Source organism: Momordica charantia (assembly GCF_013281855.1).
Source record: "Momordica charantia cultivar OHB3-1 chromosome 6 unlocalized genomic scaffold, Mcharantia_2.0 BLBB01000006.1, whole genome shotgun sequence".
Lineage (NCBI taxonomy): Eukaryota > Viridiplantae > Streptophyta > Magnoliopsida > Cucurbitales > Cucurbitaceae > Momordica > Momordica charantia.
In genome coordinates this window covers 9,221,217-9,241,515 of record NW_028275164.1, presented here as the reverse complement: position 1 = coordinate 9,241,515, position 20,299 = coordinate 9,221,217, and the positions used below count along the sequence as shown (strand labels likewise).

General features: G+C 35.6%; 1 protein-coding gene and 2 pseudogenes across 2 annotated transcripts; all 3 read left to right on the top strand.

The window, feature by feature from the left end:
• Positions 1–4,158: 4,158 nt before the first annotated feature.
• On the top strand, positions 4,159–8,605 carry LOC111021628 (phytochromobilin:ferredoxin oxidoreductase, chloroplastic-like; annotated as a pseudogene).
• A 186-nt stretch (positions 8,606–8,791) lies between these two features.
• LOC111021629 (serine--glyoxylate aminotransferase-like) lies at positions 8,792–13,347 on the top strand (annotated as a pseudogene). The gene is made up of 5 exons (XR_015791199.1): positions 8,792–8,796; positions 8,892–9,147; positions 9,422–9,431; positions 9,608–9,974; positions 10,074–13,347. The product of XR_015791199.1 is annotated as a serine--glyoxylate aminotransferase-like (transcript).
• A 1,789-nt stretch (positions 13,348–15,136) lies between these two features.
• Positions 15,137–19,648, top strand: HY2 (phytochromobilin:ferredoxin oxidoreductase, chloroplast / phytochromobilin synthase (HY2)). Its single transcript, XM_022298678.2, has 8 exons — positions 15,137–15,569; positions 16,913–17,029; positions 17,647–17,741; positions 18,235–18,328; positions 18,432–18,563; positions 18,688–18,792; positions 19,111–19,161; positions 19,236–19,648. The coding sequence occupies exons 1-8, from the start codon at positions 15,378–15,380 to the stop codon at positions 19,422–19,424; spliced, it is 975 nt and encodes a 324-aa protein (XP_022154370.1). The 5' UTR covers positions 15,137–15,377; the 3' UTR covers positions 19,425–19,648.
• The last annotated feature ends 651 nt before the right edge of the window (positions 19,649–20,299 follow it).

Here is a 20,299-nt window from a genome sequence, read left to right as displayed (position 1 = left end):
TCATGAGGCAGACGATTGAAGTTTGTAGTGCCATAGCCCTATGTTATGCACAACTGCACTGCTTTTAGCACTATGACCTTATTCTACAGAGTCATAACCCTATGTTGTAGCTACGCGACTCTAGCTCCCCTCTCATCTTATGATTACGTGTTGTGTCTACAAGCATCATGGTGCTACATATTAGCGCCATGATGCTTCTACTTCAACATTTGACACGTTTTTTCATGCTACAATCACGAGGCATTTCAATTGAAGTATCGAAGTGTTGTCTCCTCGAATTATAATACGCATGAATTACTTTTTGCATGTGTCTTAAATGCTTCGTACAAAGCCAAAGCCCTTTAGTTGCCTTTAAACATCTCACAAAATTTTGGGCTTATAACGATTTTGATTCTTGCAAAATGTCTAATCATGTGCATAAATCTAATTAATTAACACAAATAATCACAATAATTGATCTCTAGTGTTACATAAAAATAGCCCACAAGATATGCAACCAAGAGGTGAATGACATAGAAACTATAGTTACAAAGTACATTAATAGTCCTCTACTACTATCCATTCATTTTAGTGACTCAAAAAGTTAAAACCCAAAAATTTTAAAGTTATAAATCGATTTCCCATTTCAATTCAAAAAAGTTATATTAGAATTTTACGATTGAAATTGATCCATTTTTAAAAACTAGAATAACAAAACAGACAATAAAAGTAAAAAAAAAATAGAAAATAAAGTTTATAAAGCTTTAAAATGAATGAAAAGCGAGGTCAAAAAAGTCAAAAGTACCCGACCAAAATAATATTTAAATCGAAATGAAATAATATTAAAAGCTCAAACATCTTAGCGAAATCTAGTCCTAAAAATCCTTTACTCAAAAAAAAAAAGTCTTGAAATCCGAAAATAATTCTATCTAGAATATTGTCTTGTCCAAACGATAAAAGGTAAAAAGACACGTAGAGAATCTCATTCCTACTTATCCTTTGTCAGAATTTGAAAAGTAAAATCAAAGCAAAAGAAAAAATGGTAGATTTCCTCCATAGCCATGAAAACTGGGATTTTGAGGTGAATTGCTATTTTAAAAAGACAGTATTAATTTTTAATCACCTTTTGATGATTTTCTCGATACCAAATTATTTTCACTGTGCTTCACTAATTTTTTAGATTTCTCTCTTATTCTCTCCCCCTATCTCCCTTCGTTGACAAAAACTACTAAGGAAGTTTAGATTTTTCAACATATTTAACAAATCCCTTTCTTTTATCCTTTGTATGCTTCGACATTCTTTTCCCGAAGACCAGAGCCTCGTGGTCGTTTGGGCCACCGAAGAAGAAGATGGTGACGGTGGAGGAGACGTAGCTAGCGCAACGTGGGACCCGCCGCCGAAGAAGAAGACGATGATGGCACACAGAAAAACGTCGTTGGAAGACAGCGGGAGAGAGCGAGAGATGAGGGGGAGAGGGAATGAGAGAGAGTGAAAGGGGGAGAGAGAGGGGGAGATCAAGAGGGGGAAACGAGAGAGAGAGAGATCGGGGGAAACGAGAGAGAGAGGAAGAGATCGAGATCGAGAGGGGAAATCAGAGGGAGAGATCGAGATCGAGAGGGAGAGAGATAATTGGGATTTCGAATTTAATTTAATCACTTAAAAATCTATTTATAGAATGAATAAATTTCCTAAATTATTGAATAAATATTTATGAATTTATAAAGTGAATAATTTAAAATATTTTGAAATAAAATATGGTTTATCTTATTTATCTAAATAATAATAGTAATAAAAATAAATTTTGGTTAATTTAAATGAAATCATAAACAAAATTAAATGAATGGAAAGCAAATAAATAAAATTCGAAACAGTTTGATCAAATTCAAAATGATTAACAAATAATGTAAGAGATTAAAGATTTTTTAATTAAAAATTCGAAAAATAAAATGAAGGAAACAGAATCTCAACCCCTTGCTTTCTCCTCAATTTCCTTAATTTTAGTGTTTTAGATTTGAAATTTAAACCAAATTTGTTTAAGATTTATTTTGTCTTCCTTAATTATTTGAACTAATGATTTGGAATAGGAAATAAATCTATGTTAAAATTTAATTCACTTTGTTTCATCTCGAATAATTGATGTTAAAGTCTCAAATTTAAAATTTAATTAAAAAAAATTATTGATTGTATCAATTTTCCCCCTATCATTATGTGAAAGAAAAAAAACAATGGCCTAGAGAGAGAGCGAGAGAGTTTTTCTTTTCGTAAAACCCAACTGGAAAAACAAGAATGGAAGATTATTTGTCGAGAACAAAAGTCTAGAAAACATGAGTTTTTTGGCATATGTCTCTAAAAGTCAGAAATTCGAACCCTCACTCCACACGTTCTACTAAAATAAATAAATAAATACTGTCTCTTCAGGCCAAAATCGCATGAAAAATCCTTATTTCAACATTTTACCAAAATCACATAGCTCAGCAATATAACACTCGCTACAAAAAAACTTTTTTGCTCAATTTCACCAAAAAGACTTTGAAATCACGCACGAAATTTGATCTCCTTAGGAACATTTGACAAATCAGGTTACAAGTACAAATCAGAGGGAGGCACATCGAAGATCTTTAAGGGATCATTGCTAAAAATGTCTGTAACACTAAAGAATGGGCTGTATGTTTTGAATGGACACACTGTCACATGTTTATTTAATGTAGCAGACTAAAAAATAAACAAGGAGGCAGAATTGTGGCACCAAAGACTAGCTGATGTTAGTGAAAGAAGCTGGTAGAACTATTCAAACAAGGACGGTTGGGAAAAATCAAACCTGACAACCTTCCTTTCTGTGAAAACTACACAGTTGGCAAATCAACAAGGCTAAAGTTCAACAGGTCAGTTCACTCATTTAAAGATATCCTAGATTATATTCACTCTGATCTTTGGGGGCCAACTGGGGTTCAAACACTTGGTGGAGCTCGATATTTTCTTAGTATTTTGGATGATTTTTTCAAGGAACTTATGGGTGTTCACTTTAAAGAACAAGACGGAGGTGTTTGAAACTTTTGAGCAGTGGAAAAAACTTGTTGAAAACCAAATGGGGAAGAAGATTAAATATATTTGTACTGACAACGGGCTTGAGTTTTTAAATGATAATTTCAATCATATATGTAAGAAGGCAAGCATCCAAAGGCATCTTATAGTTCCTTACACTCCTCAGCAAAATGGTTTGGCTGCGAGATTCAATAGGACAATTCTTGAAATAGTCCGATGTATGTAAGGGAATGCCAAGTTACCAAAGTGTTTCTGGGGAGAAGCAGTAAGCACTAGTGCTTACTTGATTAATAGAAGTCCATCATTAGCTCTAAATTTCAAGACACCACAAGAAATTTGGACTGGGAAGCCTCCTAGTCTTAAGCATCTTAGAATATTTGGATGTGCAGCCTATGCACATGTCAAAAATGATAATCTAGATTCAAGATCCCAAAAGTGTATTGTCTTGGGATATCCTAAATGCATAAAAGGATACAAATTATGGCTTCTACAACCCGACGGACAAAAATGCATTGTTAGTCGAGATTTTAGCTTTGATGAAACAAAAATTCCATGGGCTGAAAAAGAAGATACATTTAAGTTAAAGGTGGGGCTTCTGCTTGGTGGGAGCAATTGGAGATAAATCGCAACGGTTTGGTAAGTTACCCATAAGAAGATGGGAAAAAATGAGAAAACTAATGCGAGCCTGATTTCTCCCTATTAACTATGAATAGGTTCTTTACAATCAGTACCAAAATTGTAGACAGGGGAGTCGAACAATTGTAGAATACATTGAAGAATTCCACATATTAGGTGCAAGAACCAACTTGGGTGAAAATGATCCATACCAAGTTGCTCGGTTTGTGGGTGGCCTTCGGACAAACATCAAGGAACGAAGACAAGTTCAACCTATAGGGTTCTTGGATGAAGCCATTGCCACATCAATTACAATCGAAGAACAACTAGACAATATATTTAAATACTAATATCAAAAGTTTTCTACTGATGCAAGTGCTGTTGGTTTCAAGAAAGGAATGGCAGCCACGGATAAACTCCTAAACCAAGACATCGCCTCCAGTTCTAAAAGTAATAGGGGGTGATGAAACCAAACTAAGGGAGCAAACCAAGAAACTCACTAGTACATATGCCTGGCACACGATGGGCAAATGTTTTCGGTGTGGCCAAGTTGGCCATCAATCGAATGAATGCCCTCAAAGAAAGGCTATTCATGTTATGGAGGAAGACAACGATATTGTTCAAGATTTGGACCTTGAAAATGAGGAGGACAGACTGCTTATTGAACCTGATGAAGGGGAACAACTTTCTTGCATCCTTGAACGAATTCTCCTTACTCCCCAGACCGGTTCCTTCCTGCAACGACACTTTTTATTCCAGATCTGCTGCACTATCAATGGTAAGGTTTGTAATGTTATTATAGATAGCGGCACTACCGAAAACGTAGTGTCCACTAAACTGGTAACAGCTTTAGACCTTAGAACTTCTCCCCACCCCAATCCATACAAGATAAGTTGGATTAAGAAAGAGGGAGAAGCCCATGTTACTAGTATTTGCAGTATACCTTTATCTATTGGAAACAATTATAAGGATCAAATCATTTGTGATGTTATTGATATGGATGTTTGTCACATTCTTCTTCGTCGACTATGGCAATATGACATCCAAGAGATCCATAAGGGACACGATAATACATATGAATTTTCTTGGATAGGTAAAGCAGTGGTGCTCCTTCCTTTGACAGGACCCTCCATATCCAAACCTAAAGAAAAAGGGCACCTGTTTTAAAATAAAGGCAAACATCTTATGGTGAACAAGCATGGTCCAGTTTTTGGCCTTGTCATCAAAGAGTTAATTCAACAACTATATAAAACAACAACACTACACCATTTGCCATAACGAACTACTGTCTCAATTACCAACCAAATCCGAATAAGGTCGGGTGACGAATGGAAAACAACCTTTAAGACAAATTAGGGTTTGTTCGAATGGCTAGTCATGCCTTTTGGCCTCTCAAATGCTCTTAGCACCGATGAACCAGGTTTTTCTTTCCTTCTTAAATAAATTTGTTGTTGTTTACTTCGGTGACATATTAATATATAACAAATCTAAGGAAGAACATGTACATCACCTTCGTTTAATATCCAGACATAGCTTAAGCCAGGAGTATTATCAGCAGATTCATGGTGTTTCTGACTCAGATTCTCTAGTAGGCTATGTGGATGCAGATTTTGCAATTGATTTGAATAAAAGGGGATCAACTACAAGATATATTTTTACTTTTTTTTGGTAATCTTATAAGTTGGAAATCTTCACTTCAATCAGTGGTTGCACTTTTAACCAATGCAACCACTAAATAGAGTATATAGCCATGTCAGAAGCAGTCAAATAGGCTATTTGGTTAAAAGGACTGATTAGTGAAATATTGGGCGAAGAATCAGTACCTAAAGTCTACTGCGACAGCCAAAGTGCTTTGGCACTTTCGAAAAATCCCCTATATCACAATCGTACTAAACACATAGGTGTAAAGTACCATGATCTGAAAGAGATGGTAATTAACAATACCATCAAGCTAGAAAAGATACCTTCAAGCAACAATCCGGCTGATATGTTAACAAAATCGTTAACAAGTTCTAGAATAACATATCTATGTGACCTACTGAGAGTAGGTATCAGCTAATATCAGAGGTTCCAAAAGTTTATAGTAAGGTCTTGAGCAAAATTTTACCTCCACATTATCGTATTCTCAGGGTCAAGAGGGAGATTTGTAATCTTTGTGCCCCTATTCTAATCCAATGTGTCAATTAGCTGAAGTCTACAAGGATAACTAATTTCTGTTTTAGCAGCTGTAACTTTCAGTTAAGTCAATTATCCCAAATCTGTTATGTACAACTTGTAATAGATATAAATCAGGAGAAAAGGGCTTAAGATCAGAGTGTGGTTGTATTAGAAATTAGAGAGCAGTACCCTTGTACAACATTCAGAAATTGATAAAGAACAGAGCTCACCTTGCGAAAGTGGATGTAGGCCACCCATGGCTGAACCACTGTAATCGTGTGGTTATCCTTCTCTTTCGCTTCTTCGATTCTTCTACTTTGCTATCACAAATGGTATCAGAACTTTCGTGTTCCTAGAAGAATACTACTCAGAAAGAAGGTTTGAATCAAGAACGTCAGCGAATGCTCTATTTTTCGCAAAAAGGAAAGAAAATTCTCAGAATTCCAAAATTCTTGGATCAACTACAGAACTTCAAAAATTCGAGAATGGTTGCCAAGTTTGAACTTGAAAAATTCGATGACAAGGGAGATTTCAGTCTGTGGAGAAAGAAGTTGAATGAACTTCTCGTTCAGTAGTTTAACAATGTAGGCCACCTATGGCTGAACCACTATAATCATGTTGTTATCCTTCTCTTTCCCTTCTTCGATTCTTCTACTTTGTTATCACACCTTCATATAGTTTAAAAATGACTTCCAAGAGAATTAGTATCAATGCTTAATAGGTTTCAGAATAATCCTTGCTCGTTAAATTTTAATAAAGCCATTGTTTGTAAAAACTCATTATAAGAATTATTATTGATGCTTATGAGGTTTCAGAATAATTTGAATCAACTTTCAACAAATTTCTTAACCACAATTTATGCAGCTATCTGGAACATAAAACGTAAAACCTTTTGTAACTTTTTTCTATGGTATGTAAATTGAAAACCTTAAACTACTAAAATTCACTTAAAAACCTGTGTAGGTACAAGTTTGGTAAGCATATTTAGTATCTATACTCATTTTGTAAGAACTGTTTCTTTTCATTTATGGTGCAGGTCTTGGATTTTCCTGTATTCCCATAACCAGAATTTGATGTTCCCATATTATGTGCAAATATTTTCTCTACTGCAAGTTCAAGTATAGTAGTCCTGTAAGCTTCTTTGAAGTTCTAGAGTCTGATAAGAGAAAGTAACCTATAGAATAAATAACCTTGAGCTTCGACGTTCGAAAGTCTACATAAATTATCACATCGTCAATCATGGCGTCATGGGAACCAAACTGCTTAAATTCGTTTATTTCTTATCTGCCACGTATCTATTCAGAGATATCTGCAGTTCTCCTACACTCGACAGGCTTAGTAAGTTACATGATCGAAAGAAGGCAGATATCGCGCTTCTGGTTTAGCGAGGCAGACATCACGCCTTCTAGTTTAGAGAATTTTCTCGAGTATTTGTTGACTTTGATATGAGATGAATGACCATGAAAAAGATGAGGATTGATCCTTTAAATAGGTTTTTTAGAAATCGAAATCGAGCTCGGGTTTTAAAGCAAACCATACATTCTTTTAGCCTAAATTATTAACTAGTGCTGTTGATCTTGCTAGAACCTAGATTGCATACGATTTGCATTCGTTGAGAACGCTAACTCAATTTTTTTGCAAGGATCTCAACTCTTTGCATGATGTCATCAACCAAAGAGATTATAGAAGTACTATGAAAGCTTATTGCATCTTGGAACTAAATATGCTGAGGTGAATGTTTTTTTGTACAACATTAGTCATATTTCTTGTATGACGTTTGGTATAGTCCATTCTAAATTTGATGCTATGATTATTGAAACAGAATTCCTGCAGCTCTTACCGTGGGGTGGAAAGTTTACGAGCAAATCTTTAAAATTTTTCTTATCGATCATGATATGGACTAAGTTTCCCTCCATCGAGTCCAAGTAAGAGATATTATTTTCTGCATTCGACGATTATTACAAGGTAGATGAAATTAATTAAGCTGCTACTTAATTCTAGCTTTATAGGTATTTGGAATATTATCTTAATTAGAATATATCTAATCTTATTTCGATAATGTTACCGAAAAGTTCCAATTTATTACTAGGCATTGCTTGAGCTCATGAACAATGCTAGGGAGGAAACGAACTCGTCTCGACTTATGGTTAATCGAGAAGTGCAACATAGATACCTGTCATGGAGGGTAGAAAAGGTTGTTATCTTATTCATACCATGCATCTCTTGCTCTCTCCTTTTATTATGTTTCTCTTTTTCGAAAAGTTCTTTGACTTAGCTCTCAAGATAGAGGAAGAAGCACTGGTCGTAGATGTATGGATGTTACCATAAGTTAGTTAGATAGCTACTGAGAGTTGAACTTTGGTAGTCATTTTTATTCTTTTGGTAGTTTCCTCAAAGCTAAAGCTGCAAGATCATTTATGAGTCTTTACTGTATTGCTTTTCTCTTCACAACTTCATCCAACTGTCTCTTTTGTTCGAACGCCTGCTGATGTTCTCGACATAACATTTGCAAAACAGGATCCGAGACATGATCTTCTAAAGAGATTAATAAACTTGCAAAGGTAACAAACACAAAAACTGTCGATATTCTTGCATAGTTCAAGATTCATTCTTTCACTTTGCATATAACTATTAGGATTTGCTGAGAAACTTCCTATTCAATGGCGTCGACGAGCTCGGAAGCAAAAGATTAATGGATTACTTTCTCGAGTACTATTGTGAAGACGGTACGATCAACACAAAACGCAACATGATTGGGAAGTCTTACGAGCATTGACCTTGGGATAAAATAGGTGAATTTGTTGGGAATTGATCAAAACCTGATGTTAGTCTCAGTGCTCTTCCTTGCTGATGCTTTTGGCTCTCTTATTTTTGCTTCTTAAAAATATGCTTTAGACTTGTAAAGTGAATTGGTGTAGAGTATTGTGAGAAATTATAACTATGTAACCTGTAAATTCGAACGAGCTCAAATTTTGGTGAGTTATTTTTTAGTAGTTGGATGCAGTTGAGTAGTAATTGAGAGCTGATTTGCTAACCTTATCATTTCTTGTTTCTCATTCTCAATTTTGAGAAATATAAGTCATAAGTATTTGGTAAAGTGCTCTTACAAACACACTGTCTCTTGGGGATAGGATTGTGTCCTTTCTGATTGGCTAGTTCAGCCTCCTTTGGATTAATCAGCAGCAGTGTCTTAATTTCAACATTGATATTGTCAAGAGTGAATGGGGCCAAGGTGCCGATCTTGATGTTCTGGAATCGAAGCTTGTAGCTGACGTTGCACACACAATCAATGCAATTTGCATTGTCCATAATGAGACAGCCACCGGTGTCACCAACGACTTGCGTTCCTACTCGGTAAGAACAGTCACATATTAAATTATAATTTTGGTCGATAAACTTTCAAAGTTATGTTTAATAGGTTTTTAAACTTTCAACATTGTAGTTAATGTCTAATAGGTCTCTCTGTTTTGTCAAATAGATCCCTGATTTATGAGGGACTAAAGTTCAAAGACCTATTGGACGCAAAATTCTAAGTTCATAGACTTATTAAACACTTTTTAAAGTCTCAGAATCTATTAGTCAGAGCATTGAAAGTTTGCGGTCCTACTAGACATTTTTTAGAGTTGAGGAACTCATTTGTTACAACTCTTAAAGCTTAGAGACCAAATTTGTAATTTAACATATTTTGCCTATGCATTAAGAATACGAATAAATTTTTAAACATACCATAACCTATCAACTTAAATTTTTGGATTTAGTAGTAATCTAACACTATGCATTATTAATCACTTTCCTCTTTCTCTACTAAATATAGGTAGGTACAATGATCCTGCTCTTTTCTTAGTCGACGGAGTGTCGTCAATATGTGCTCTTGATTTTTGGATGGATGAATGAGCAGTCAATGTGGCTCTAATCGGGTCCCAGAAAGCTCTGGCTCTCCCTACAGGAATTGGAATTGTATGTGCCAGCCCCAAAGCATTGGAAGCATCCAAAACTTCAACATCAGTTAATGTTTTCTTTGACTGGAAAGACTACCTCAAATTCTACAAATTGGGCACATACTAGCCATACACTTCTTCCATCCAGCTCTTGTATGGACTAAGAGCAGCTCTCGATCTGCTTTTCGAGGAAGGTCTTGACAACATGATTGCGAGGCACAGCCGTCTCGGGGTAACGACAAGGTAAGACATCAAGATATCTGAAGTGAAATTGAATTAGCATGAGAAACTCCATGGTTGTTATATGTAATTCTGAAGTTTTGAAATTGGAATACAATTCAGGCTTGCTGTAGAGGCTTGGGGGTTGAAGAACTGTACACAAAAAGAGGAATGGTTCAGTGACGCCGTGACTGCTGTTCTTGTTCCTTCTTATATTGACAGTTCAGAGATTGTGAGAAGGGCATGGAAGAGGTACAATCTCAGCTTGGGACTTGGCCTCAATAAAGTTGCTGGCAAAGTCTTTAGAATTCGTCGCCTTCGAAACCTTAAAATTGTAAACGTACAGTTTTCTTATTTACATTAGTATGTCTTAAACTGTTGGGTAATTGTGGATTCAAAACAAGCTAATTAGGCCTAGAACTAAGGCCCAATTTCAATAGGTTTTTGCTAAACACTTATATACATATATATGTTTGCTTTGCCATCAAAATGGGAGTAGTGTTGTTGCACACACGTTGAGCTGCGGCCGAGAGAAGTTGCAAAACCCTTTTTTTTGGTGTTGTTGCATCAAAAGAAAAAAGGTGGCAATAGTGGTGTTTGGTTGGTAGAGGAAGAAAAGAGAACTTGATCTGTAGAGCGTTGTCGGCAGCCCGTTATCTTGAGGTTAGTGAGGTTTTTGATTATGTATTCCTAAGTAGCTATTGTCATAATGCTTAGAAGCTAGGTGGCCATTGTTGTAGCATCTAGAGAGAGCTTTGTAGAGCGTTTGTGAGGTCCATTGTATTTATCCCAAAATCATAGTAGAACCCATTGTTGCGGAAGACTAGACGTAGTCCATAGTTGGGGTGAACCATTATAAATTGCTTGTGTCGTTTTCTGTGCTTTCCCCATTATTCTTAGTATTGTGTGTGACTTAGTTTTCACTGACGAACTGTGGAAAGGGAAAATATTATTGGTGAGTAAATTTTCCCAATAAATGATATCAGATCTAGGTTTTCAGAGTCATGGGAGACAAATATCAAGCACACCATTACTATGAAGGAGTTCTGAAGTTCAGTAGAGAGAATTTCAGTTTTTGGAAGATGCAAGTAAAGGATCTTCTTACGTGCAAGAAGATACACAAGACTTTGGGGGAGAGACCAGCGGATATGACAGACAAAGCTTGGAATGAGATGGACGAGCAAACCGTTGCAAATATCAAAATGGCATTATCAATGGGGTATGCAGTCTCGTGGCGAAAGAGACGACTGCAAAAGAGTTGTTGAAGGCCTTGCAAGACTGGTATGAAAAACCTTCTGCCAATACAAAAATATTTCTATGGACGAAGTATTTTAACATCCACATGGAGGAGGGAACCTCGGTGAATTCCCACATTAATGAGCTCACCGATATCTTGAACAAATTAGAAAGGATGAGTGTCAAGATTGAGGAGGAGGTGAAAGCTATGAGGCTGTTGACGTATTTGCCTGACAGTTGGGAGACGATGAAGACCGCGGTATCGAATTCGCTAGGAGAAAATAGCTTGAAATTTTCAACTATTTGTGATGCCGCCTTATCTGAGGAAGCGTGGAGAAAAGGAAAAATGTTTGTAACTACTTCAGGGGCAGAAAATGGGATTGAATCAGCTTTGGTAGCTCAGTTTAAGGGGGAGAGCAAGATGAAGTACAACGGGAAGCAGCAACATAGGAATAATAGGGGTAGTGAGAGTTCCAGTGGAGAAGTTGAATGTTTTTACTGTCATAAGAAGGGCCACTTCAAGAAACACTGCAGGAAGTTTAAAGAGGATTAGGAAAGTGAGGACACTCTATATTACGTGTCAACGGAGGTGTTAGCTTGTATTGAATGTAACAAAACACATGTAGACCGGTCATCAGAGTGGGTAGTGGACAGTGCAGTTTCGGTGCATGTAGCTTCAGACAGGAGTTGGTTCACGTCCTTTACTGCAGGAAATCATGGCGAGGTGAGGATGGGAAATGAGAAACTCTCTAAGATCAGAGGAATTGAAGATGTGCATCTGAGGACTGACAGTGGGACTAAGTTAATACTGCATGATGTCAGATATGTACCCAATTTCAGGATAACTTTGATATCAGTGGGGAAGCTGGATGACGAAGGCTACAGAAGTGAGTTTCCAGAGAACAAAAGGAAACTCATGAGAGGATCCAAGGTAGTGGTTGTTGGCCACAGAAAAGCTTCAGTGTATGTGTTGAGGTTTGGTGTTGCCAGAAGATCAGAGAGACATGTTATGCACAGGGCTGCAGATAGTTCAAGAGGAGACTTGAAAGAACTAGCAGCATTGACAGTCGGAACAGATCAGAAGAATCTGCCATCAGTTCAAGTATAACAGCTGGGAAGTAGAGGAAAGGGAAAAGGGGAACAACTCAGTGAGGTGTTCGACAGACTGTCAGTTTTGAGCCCCAGTTGTCAGACGGATTAGCGAGCTGATGAAGTCGCGTAGTTGAAAGGGTACATTGAGAAAGACTACAGTTGGTGCTGAGGTCGATGGTGAAGTCTTTAGAGTGGCAATGGACTTGAGTGGGAGTGCCAAGTCATCAGTATAAAAGCTTTCCTGCAAGAGTCGTTGGATGCGAGTGAAGAAGGAAGCGTCATAGACCACTTAGTTCGAGTTAGAGCACGTGGATGTGTCTCTAACGTATGGGAGACAAGACCACGTATGATTACTCAGTCTCAGGACAATCACAGATGGAGCCTTAGTTGGTGCTAAGAAGAAGTTAAAAACTGTCGGTGCAGTGGGAGTTGAACCTTGGTTGGTTCCAAGAGGATGTTGATCAGTTAGAATTTGTTGGTGCAGTCAGAACTGAGTCATGAGGGACACTGTTGTTGCAGTGAGAGGCGATATTGTTGTTTTGTCTCCAAGTGGGAGATTGTTGGGTAATTGTGGATTCAAAACAAGTTAATTGGGCCCAAAACTAAGCCCAATTTCAATAGGATTTTGCTAAACACTTATTTATATATATATATGTTTGCTTTGCCATCAAAATGGGAGTAGTGTTGTTGCACACACATTGAGTTGCAGTCGAGAGAAGTTGCAAAACCCTTTTTCTTTTGGTGTTGTTGCATCAAAAGAAAAAAGGTGGCGGCAATGGTGTTTGGTTGGCAGAGGAAGAAAAAAGAACTTGATTTGTAGAGCGTTGTCGGCAGCCCGTTCTCTTGAGGTTAGTGAGGTTTTTCGTTATGTATTCCTAAGTAGCTATTGTCGTAGTACTTAGAAGCTAGGTGGTCATTGTTGTAGCATCTAGAGAGAGCTTTGTAGAGCGTTTGTGAGGTCCATTTTATTTATCCCAAAATCATAGTAGAACCCGTTGTTGCAGAAGATTGGACGTAGCCCATAGTTGGGGTGAACCAGTATAAATTACTTTGTGTCGTTTTCTGTGCTTTCCCTATTATTCTTAGTATTGTGTGTGACTTAGTTTTCACTGACGAACTGTGTAAGGGAAAAATATTATTGGTGAGTAAATTTTCCCAACATAAACACACTAGAATTTAGTGCAAATTTTTCAAGCCAACGAATGAGGGGAGTATATGGTAACCTATTTGCTTAAGCTTTTATGTTTATTGATATTTTGACTTTTGTTCGTACATAAATTTTTTATATAAAAAGAACCTTGAGGTTCATTTAGTAACTCTCTCATTTAGTAACAATGTTTTACAAATTGTTAATCAGTTCTTATGGGTAACCATCATCTGTGTAATTCTTATCTCATGGCATTTATCCTTTTTGATAACAAATTATTTCTTGAGCATTTATGTTTACTTACATAGCCTCAAATTTGAAATATTCTATTCTATTCTCTGTTATATATTTTTTTTAAATAATTTAATAAAACCTAACATAGATATATATTACATACAAATGAATTTAATTATTTATTTCCATTATAATTTTAACATAACACTTGACGTGTTCATTGGCTGATCAATGTCGGTTTTTGGCGCACAAAATTGTTGTGCGCCAAAAACTTACCATTAAATTTTTATCAGTCGAAAACTTATATTTTCTTACCTTTGTACAGATCGACTAATCGACCTATAATTTGGTCGGTCAGTCTTGATTAGTTTTTGGTATATGCTGAAGGAAGATTCGTGCATGTTCTGGCTGTGTGATTGAAATGCAGAAACGTGAGAGGGAGAATTAGAGATGAAGAAGAGGGAGAGAGATGAAAGAAGAAATGAAAGCGCGGAAACAGGAGAAAGAAGAAAATTTGTGAAAGAAAAAAGAGGAGGGAGAAAAAAGTTTAAACAAATATAGAAAGTAAAAGAAATATGGATATCAAATAGGCAAACAGAAGTGTAAAAAGAAAAAAAATAATATTAAAATACCGCAGAAAATTTATGGCAGGAGAATCATTCTTTCTTCGATCCATTTCTTATAGCATCAGCATTGTATTGAAAATGATGCGTGGTTCATTCATTCCATTGATTGTATAAGTAAAAGGGAGTATGGTATTCCCATAATAGTAGATTTTTTTTTTATCAGCATTCACATGAATACGTGAATGATGTAGTAGGTGCAAATTGCAGTTTTTTTATTAACAAATCGGTTAGTTGGTCATTTTCTTTTATATTGGATGAGCGATCAACCGATTAATCGAATTTTCCTTTGATTCTTCTTTAAACCAATCTACCGACATCGATTTAGTTGGTTTTCATCACTCGAATCAGTTTTCTAGGTATGATTGATCACTTCTAGTAACACTTCACTCACTAAATTTATTGAAATTAGTCATAAATTTGTATTTAGGATTAATTTTCAATGTATATAAATTATTTAAAGCCAACCTAAATATAACTTATGTCATCGATATATCATCAATCATTAAAAAAAAATTTACAGATAAGATTTGAAATTGATCCATTTTTAAAAAGTAGAATAACAAAGCAGACAACAAAAGTAAAAAAAAAAAAGATTTAGAAAATAAAGTTTATAAAGCTTTAAAATGAAGAAAAGCTAGATAAAAAAGTCAGAAGCACCCAACCAAAATAATATTTAAATCGAAATGAAATAATATTAAAAGCTCAAACATCTAAGCGAAATCTAGTCCTAAAATCCTTTTAAAAAAAAAAATCCTAAAATAATTCTATCCAGATTCTTGTCTTGTCCAAAAGATAAAAGGTGAAAAACACGCAGAGAATCCCATTCCTACTTATCCTCTGTCAAAATTTGAAGAGAAAAATCAAAGCAAAAAAAAAAAAAGGTAGATTTCCTCCATAGCCATGAAAACTCCTTATTGGATATAACACTCGCTAGAAACAAACATTTTGCTCAATTTCACCATTTTCCCAACGTGGGTCGATCACAGAATCCACCACAAAACCACCTCAAAAACCCCAACAATCTATCGACAGAAAATGGGATTTTGGCAACGCAAATGCTGCAACTCAATCTTCGGTTGAAGCTTTTCCGCCATGGATTCATGTTCTCGTTTGTCCTTCTGCTCTCCCTTCAACTCTCCACCATTTTCAAGCAACTGTAGTGGCAAAAACAAGTGCAGAAGAGCTTCGTTCGTCCCAGTCTCTGCAATTTCGTATCAGAAATTCGTTCAATTCGCTTTGGATGAAACCAAACTCCATACCCATCTCTGCCCCACCCCTTTGCAGGTAATGGGTATCTAATCCAATTAGTTCTGGATTTGGGTTTTCTGATTATGCTTCACTTGAGCTAATTCTCTAATCTAGTTTGGAAATGCTTCAACAAATTGGCTGTTCTTCTCTTTAGATTGGTATTTTCTCTGTTGAATAGTGTTCTTCAGATTGGTATTTTCTATGTTGAATAGTGTATTTGTGAGAATAGGGATGGTTTCTGCTGTGTTTGTTGTAACCTAAACTTCTTCCCCTCTGTTCTACTATGAGTTGTTGAACAATGAGGTTTTTTCAGGGCATTTCTCTGTCAAGGGTTCTTATTGGTTCTGTGCAAAGAGGTTTATGGATTTGGTTCTGTGCAAAGAGGTTTATGGATTTGTTGCTTTAGATCAGTTTTCTTTTTATAATTAGGAGTTAGGAGCTTTGCTCTCCTATGACCAGAGGCACCGGGTACTAACCTCACCAAAAAGTTCGAACTTGATACCTCTAAGTCAGGATGGCCAGGAGACTCCAAATCCTTAGCAACTTGACCTGTCCCATTGGGAGTTCTACTTCTCATTGTTTAATCTTTTAATGGAAGACTCAGACTAGCGTTGACTCATTCTAGCAAAGTGTTATGAGTTCTTAACTTGTGACAAAATAATGTGTCTTTTGCATCATTTTATCATTTGTCATGCTAAATCAGCCAATATTTGTAAATTAGACCTGTCACACTGATAATGGTATTAATAATATGGCCTAAATAAGATTGGCGAGGCATGCAAGAGGCATCATGTTGGCGGCTGAGGTGCCACAAGTGTGCGGCTGCTTGGCCAGCGAACGTGCTGCTCGGCAGCTAGCTCCGTGCCCTAGGTCGGATGTAACGTGCCACACCTCGCCATTGGGTGAGGGAGAAGACTGTGGGATGAGTCCAACTCGGGGCTTGTCTCAACATTGGTCCTTTGGTCTGATGTAACTGAAACTTTTGGAGTAACTTGAATCATCAACTAAATTTGTAATTTAACCTTTCTTTTTCTTTTTTAGTTATTATCATTTTATGTTTAAAAAAATCTCAATTGTTTATTCCCTATTCATGTTTCTATTTCTTCAAACTTGCACTCTTCTTGCTCAAGAGATTGTCAGATTGGTCTCTTTTTCTTATGAGTTTTTGTAAATCTTTCCATGCTAGTTTATAACAGTTTGTTATTTATATTTTTCTATATAACTTCCGCATATCTTTTTTTCTTAGTTGTTGCAATTCTTGAAGTGTATTTGGTTAAAGTTTTTAAACCCCTACTAATAAAATCTTTTCGAATGGTATGAAGTCAGATACTAATCATTATTTCTACCATCGTAACAATATAACTATTTTTATCTTGCAGGAAAAATATAATTCCATGATTTCCATGGACAAAAAAGCCAAGCTTCAAATGTTATCTTTTCAAGCTCCAAAGATCAGACTTCTTCGCAGTTTGAATATTGAGAGTGAAGCAATGCAGGTTTTACTTCATACTTCAATCTTCCTGGGAAGAATTTTATTTGCCGTGCTTCATTTAGAGTGTTCCTTTTAGGTGAAACACTTTTTATACGAGCACTTTTTTTTTTTTAATAAGAAACAAACTTTTCATTGATGGTCACCTACCTTAGGAACCAATAATTCCTACGTGTTTCTCCGCACCAATATTATTGAAACTACTTTTACCATGTGACCTAACACCAAAACTCCCCAAAATCTTGTCAAACTCGCCCTTCATATAGTTGAAAAATGACTTTCAAGAGAATTAGTATCACTGCTTATGAGGTTTCAGAATAATCTCTGCTCCTAGTTAAATTTTAATAAAGCCATTGTAGAAACTCATTATAAGAATTATTACTGATGCTTATGAGGTTTTAGAATAATTTGAACCAGCTTTCAACAAATTTCTTGATCGCAGTTTATGTAGCTATCTCGAACATAAAACTTAAAACCTTTTGTATCTTTTTTCTCTGGTATGTAAATTGAAAGCCTTAAACTGCTCAAAATTCACTTCAAAACCTGTGTAGGTACAAGTTTGGTAAGCATATTTAGTATCTATGCTCATTTTCTAAGAATTGTTTCTCTTCATTTATGGTGTAGGTCTTGGATTTTGCTGTATTCCCAAAACCAGAATTTGATGTTCCCATATTTTGTGCAAATATTTTCTCTGCTGCAAGTTCAAGTATAGTAGTCCTGTAAGCTTCTTTGAACTTCTGGAGTTTGATAGGAGAAAGTAACCTATAGAATACATAGTCTTTCATTATTTGTATGAGTTCCGATGTACGAAAGTCTACATAAATCATCACATCGTCTATCATGGCATCATGGGAACCAAACTGCTTAAATCCGTCTGTTTCTTATCTGCCACCTATCTATTCATAGATATTGTAGTTCTCCCACACTCGACAGGCTTAGTAAGATACATGGTTGAAAGAAGGTGGACATCGCGCCTTCTGGTTTAGCGAGTTTTCTTGAGTATTTGTTAACTTTGATAAGAGATGAATGACCATGAAAAAGATTAGGATTGATCCTTTAAGTAGGTTTTTTAGAAACCGAAATCGAGCTCAGGTCTTAAAGCAGACCGTACATTCTCTTAGCCTAAATTATTGACTAAAGCTCTTGTTCTTGCTAGAACCTACATTGCATACGATTTACGTCCGCTCGGAACACTAACTAGATTTTTTGCAGGGATCTCAATCCTTTGCATGATGTCATCAGCCAAAGAGATTATAAAGAGAAATACTATGAAAGCTTATTGCATCTTGGAACTAAATATGCTGAGGTGAATGTTTCTTTGTACAACATTAGTTATATTTCTTGTATGACGTTTGGTATAGTCCATTCTAAATTTGATGCTATGATTACTGAAAACAGACTTCCTGCAGCTCTTACCGTGGGGCGGAAAGCTTACAAGCGAATCTTTGAAATTTTTCTCACCGATCGTGATATGGACTAAGTTTCCCTCAACCAGGTCCAAGTACGACATATTATTTTCTGCATTCGTGGATTATTACAAGGTAGATGAAATTAACTAAGTTGCTACTGAATTCAAGCTTTATAGGTATTTGGAAGATTATCTTAAGTAGAACATATCTAATCTTATTTCAATAATGTCACCGAAAAGTTTCAATTTATTTCTAGGCATGGCTTGAGCTCATGAACAATGCTAGGGAGGAAACGAACCCGTCTCGACTTATGGTTAATCGAGAAGCGCAGCATAGGTACCTGTCATGGAGGGTAGAAAAGGTGGTTATCGTTTTCATACTATGCATCTCTTCCTCTCTCCTTTTATTATGTTTCTGTTTTTCAAAAATTTTTCGACTTAGCTCTTAAGATCGAGGGAGAAGCGTTGGTCAGATGGATGTTTCCATAACTTAGCTAGATAGCTACTGAGACTTGAACTTTGGGAGTCATTTTTATTCTTTTTGGTAGTTTCCTCAAAGCTAGAGCTGCAAGATTATTTATGACTAATTATGAGTCTCGTTTTTCTCTACACAACTTCATCTAACTCTCTCTTTTGTTCGAATGTCTGCTGACGTTCTCAATGTAACATTTGCAAAATAGGATCCGGGACACGGTCTTCTAAAGAGATTAATCGGGGAGGCACTTGCAAAGGTAACAAACACGAAAACTGTCAATATTCTTGCATCGTTCAAGATTCATTCTCTCACTTTGCATCTAACCATTAGGATTTGCTGAGAAACTTCCTGTTCAATGGCGTCGACGAGCTCGGAAGCAAAAGATTTCTGGAGTACTTTCCCGAGTACTGCTGTGAAGACGGTACGATAAACAAAAAACGCAGCATGGTTGGGAAGTCTTACGAGCATCGACCTTGGGATAAAAGAGGTGAATTTGTTGGGGACTTGATCAAAACCTGATGTTAGTCTTGGTGCTCTTCCTTGCTGATGCTTTTGGCTCTCTTATTTTTGCTTCTTAGAAATATACTTTAGACTTGTAAAGTGAATTGGTGTAGAGTATTGTGAGAAGTTATAATATAACTATGTAACCTGTAAATTAGACCTAGCTCAAATTTTGCTGTGTTATTTTTTAGTAGTTGGATGCAGTTGAGCAGTAATTGAGGGCGGATTTGTTAACGTTATCATTTTCATTCTCCTTTTCAGTTTTGGAGAAATATAAGTATCTGTATGTTTCTTGTTTTCATTTTTAAAAACTTTTCTAAAATTAGAAATAACAAAATCCAAGTATCTTGTTTTTTTTTTTCGATTTTTTTCGTAACGTGAATAAAAAAGACTTGTAGTTTGAATGTTTGATTTTAAAAATTGATTATCAATTTATCATATAAAATTTTTGTTTTTTTAATTTAAAATTTTGAAAAATAAGAAATAAAAAATAATTACGAGATGCATTTCTATTTATATTTTCAAATAAATAAATTATTAATGTAATTCTATTTTTCTTTATTAAAAAAAATGAAATAGGAAATAAATCTCTATTTATATTTTTAAATAAATAAATTATTAATGCAATTATATTTTTCTTTATTAAAAAAAAGATGAAATAGGAAATAAGAAATAGAAGTGATGCCAAATTGACTTTGAAGAAATCAGGATCTAAACTCATTAAAATTCCATTGATAACTATTTTATTTTTAATTTTCTATTTTATTTTTTTTTTAGTTTTCAAATTATGGTTTAGATTTAAAAATTATTACAAAAATAAATAAAAACCTAAAAAAAACAAGAAAATAGAAGTAATGTTTATGAGCGTAATTTTCAAAAATTAACTAAAAATA

What these genes read in the sequence shown, in the direction of transcription:
- HY2 (XM_022298678.2), top strand. Translation starts at nt 15,378, where the DNA reads ATGGATTCATGTTCTCGTTTGTCCTTCTGCTCTCCCTTCAACTCTCCA. An exon ending in TTGAGAGTGAAGCAATGCAG is followed by an intron (nt 17,030 to 17,646) that starts GTTTTACTTCAT and finishes TTTATGGTGTAG; the next exon opens with GTCTTGGATTTTGCTGTATT. An exon ending in TCGGGGAGGCACTTGCAAAG is followed by an intron (nt 19,162 to 19,235) that starts GTAACAAACACG and finishes TCTAACCATTAG; the next exon opens with GATTTGCTGAGAAACTTCCT.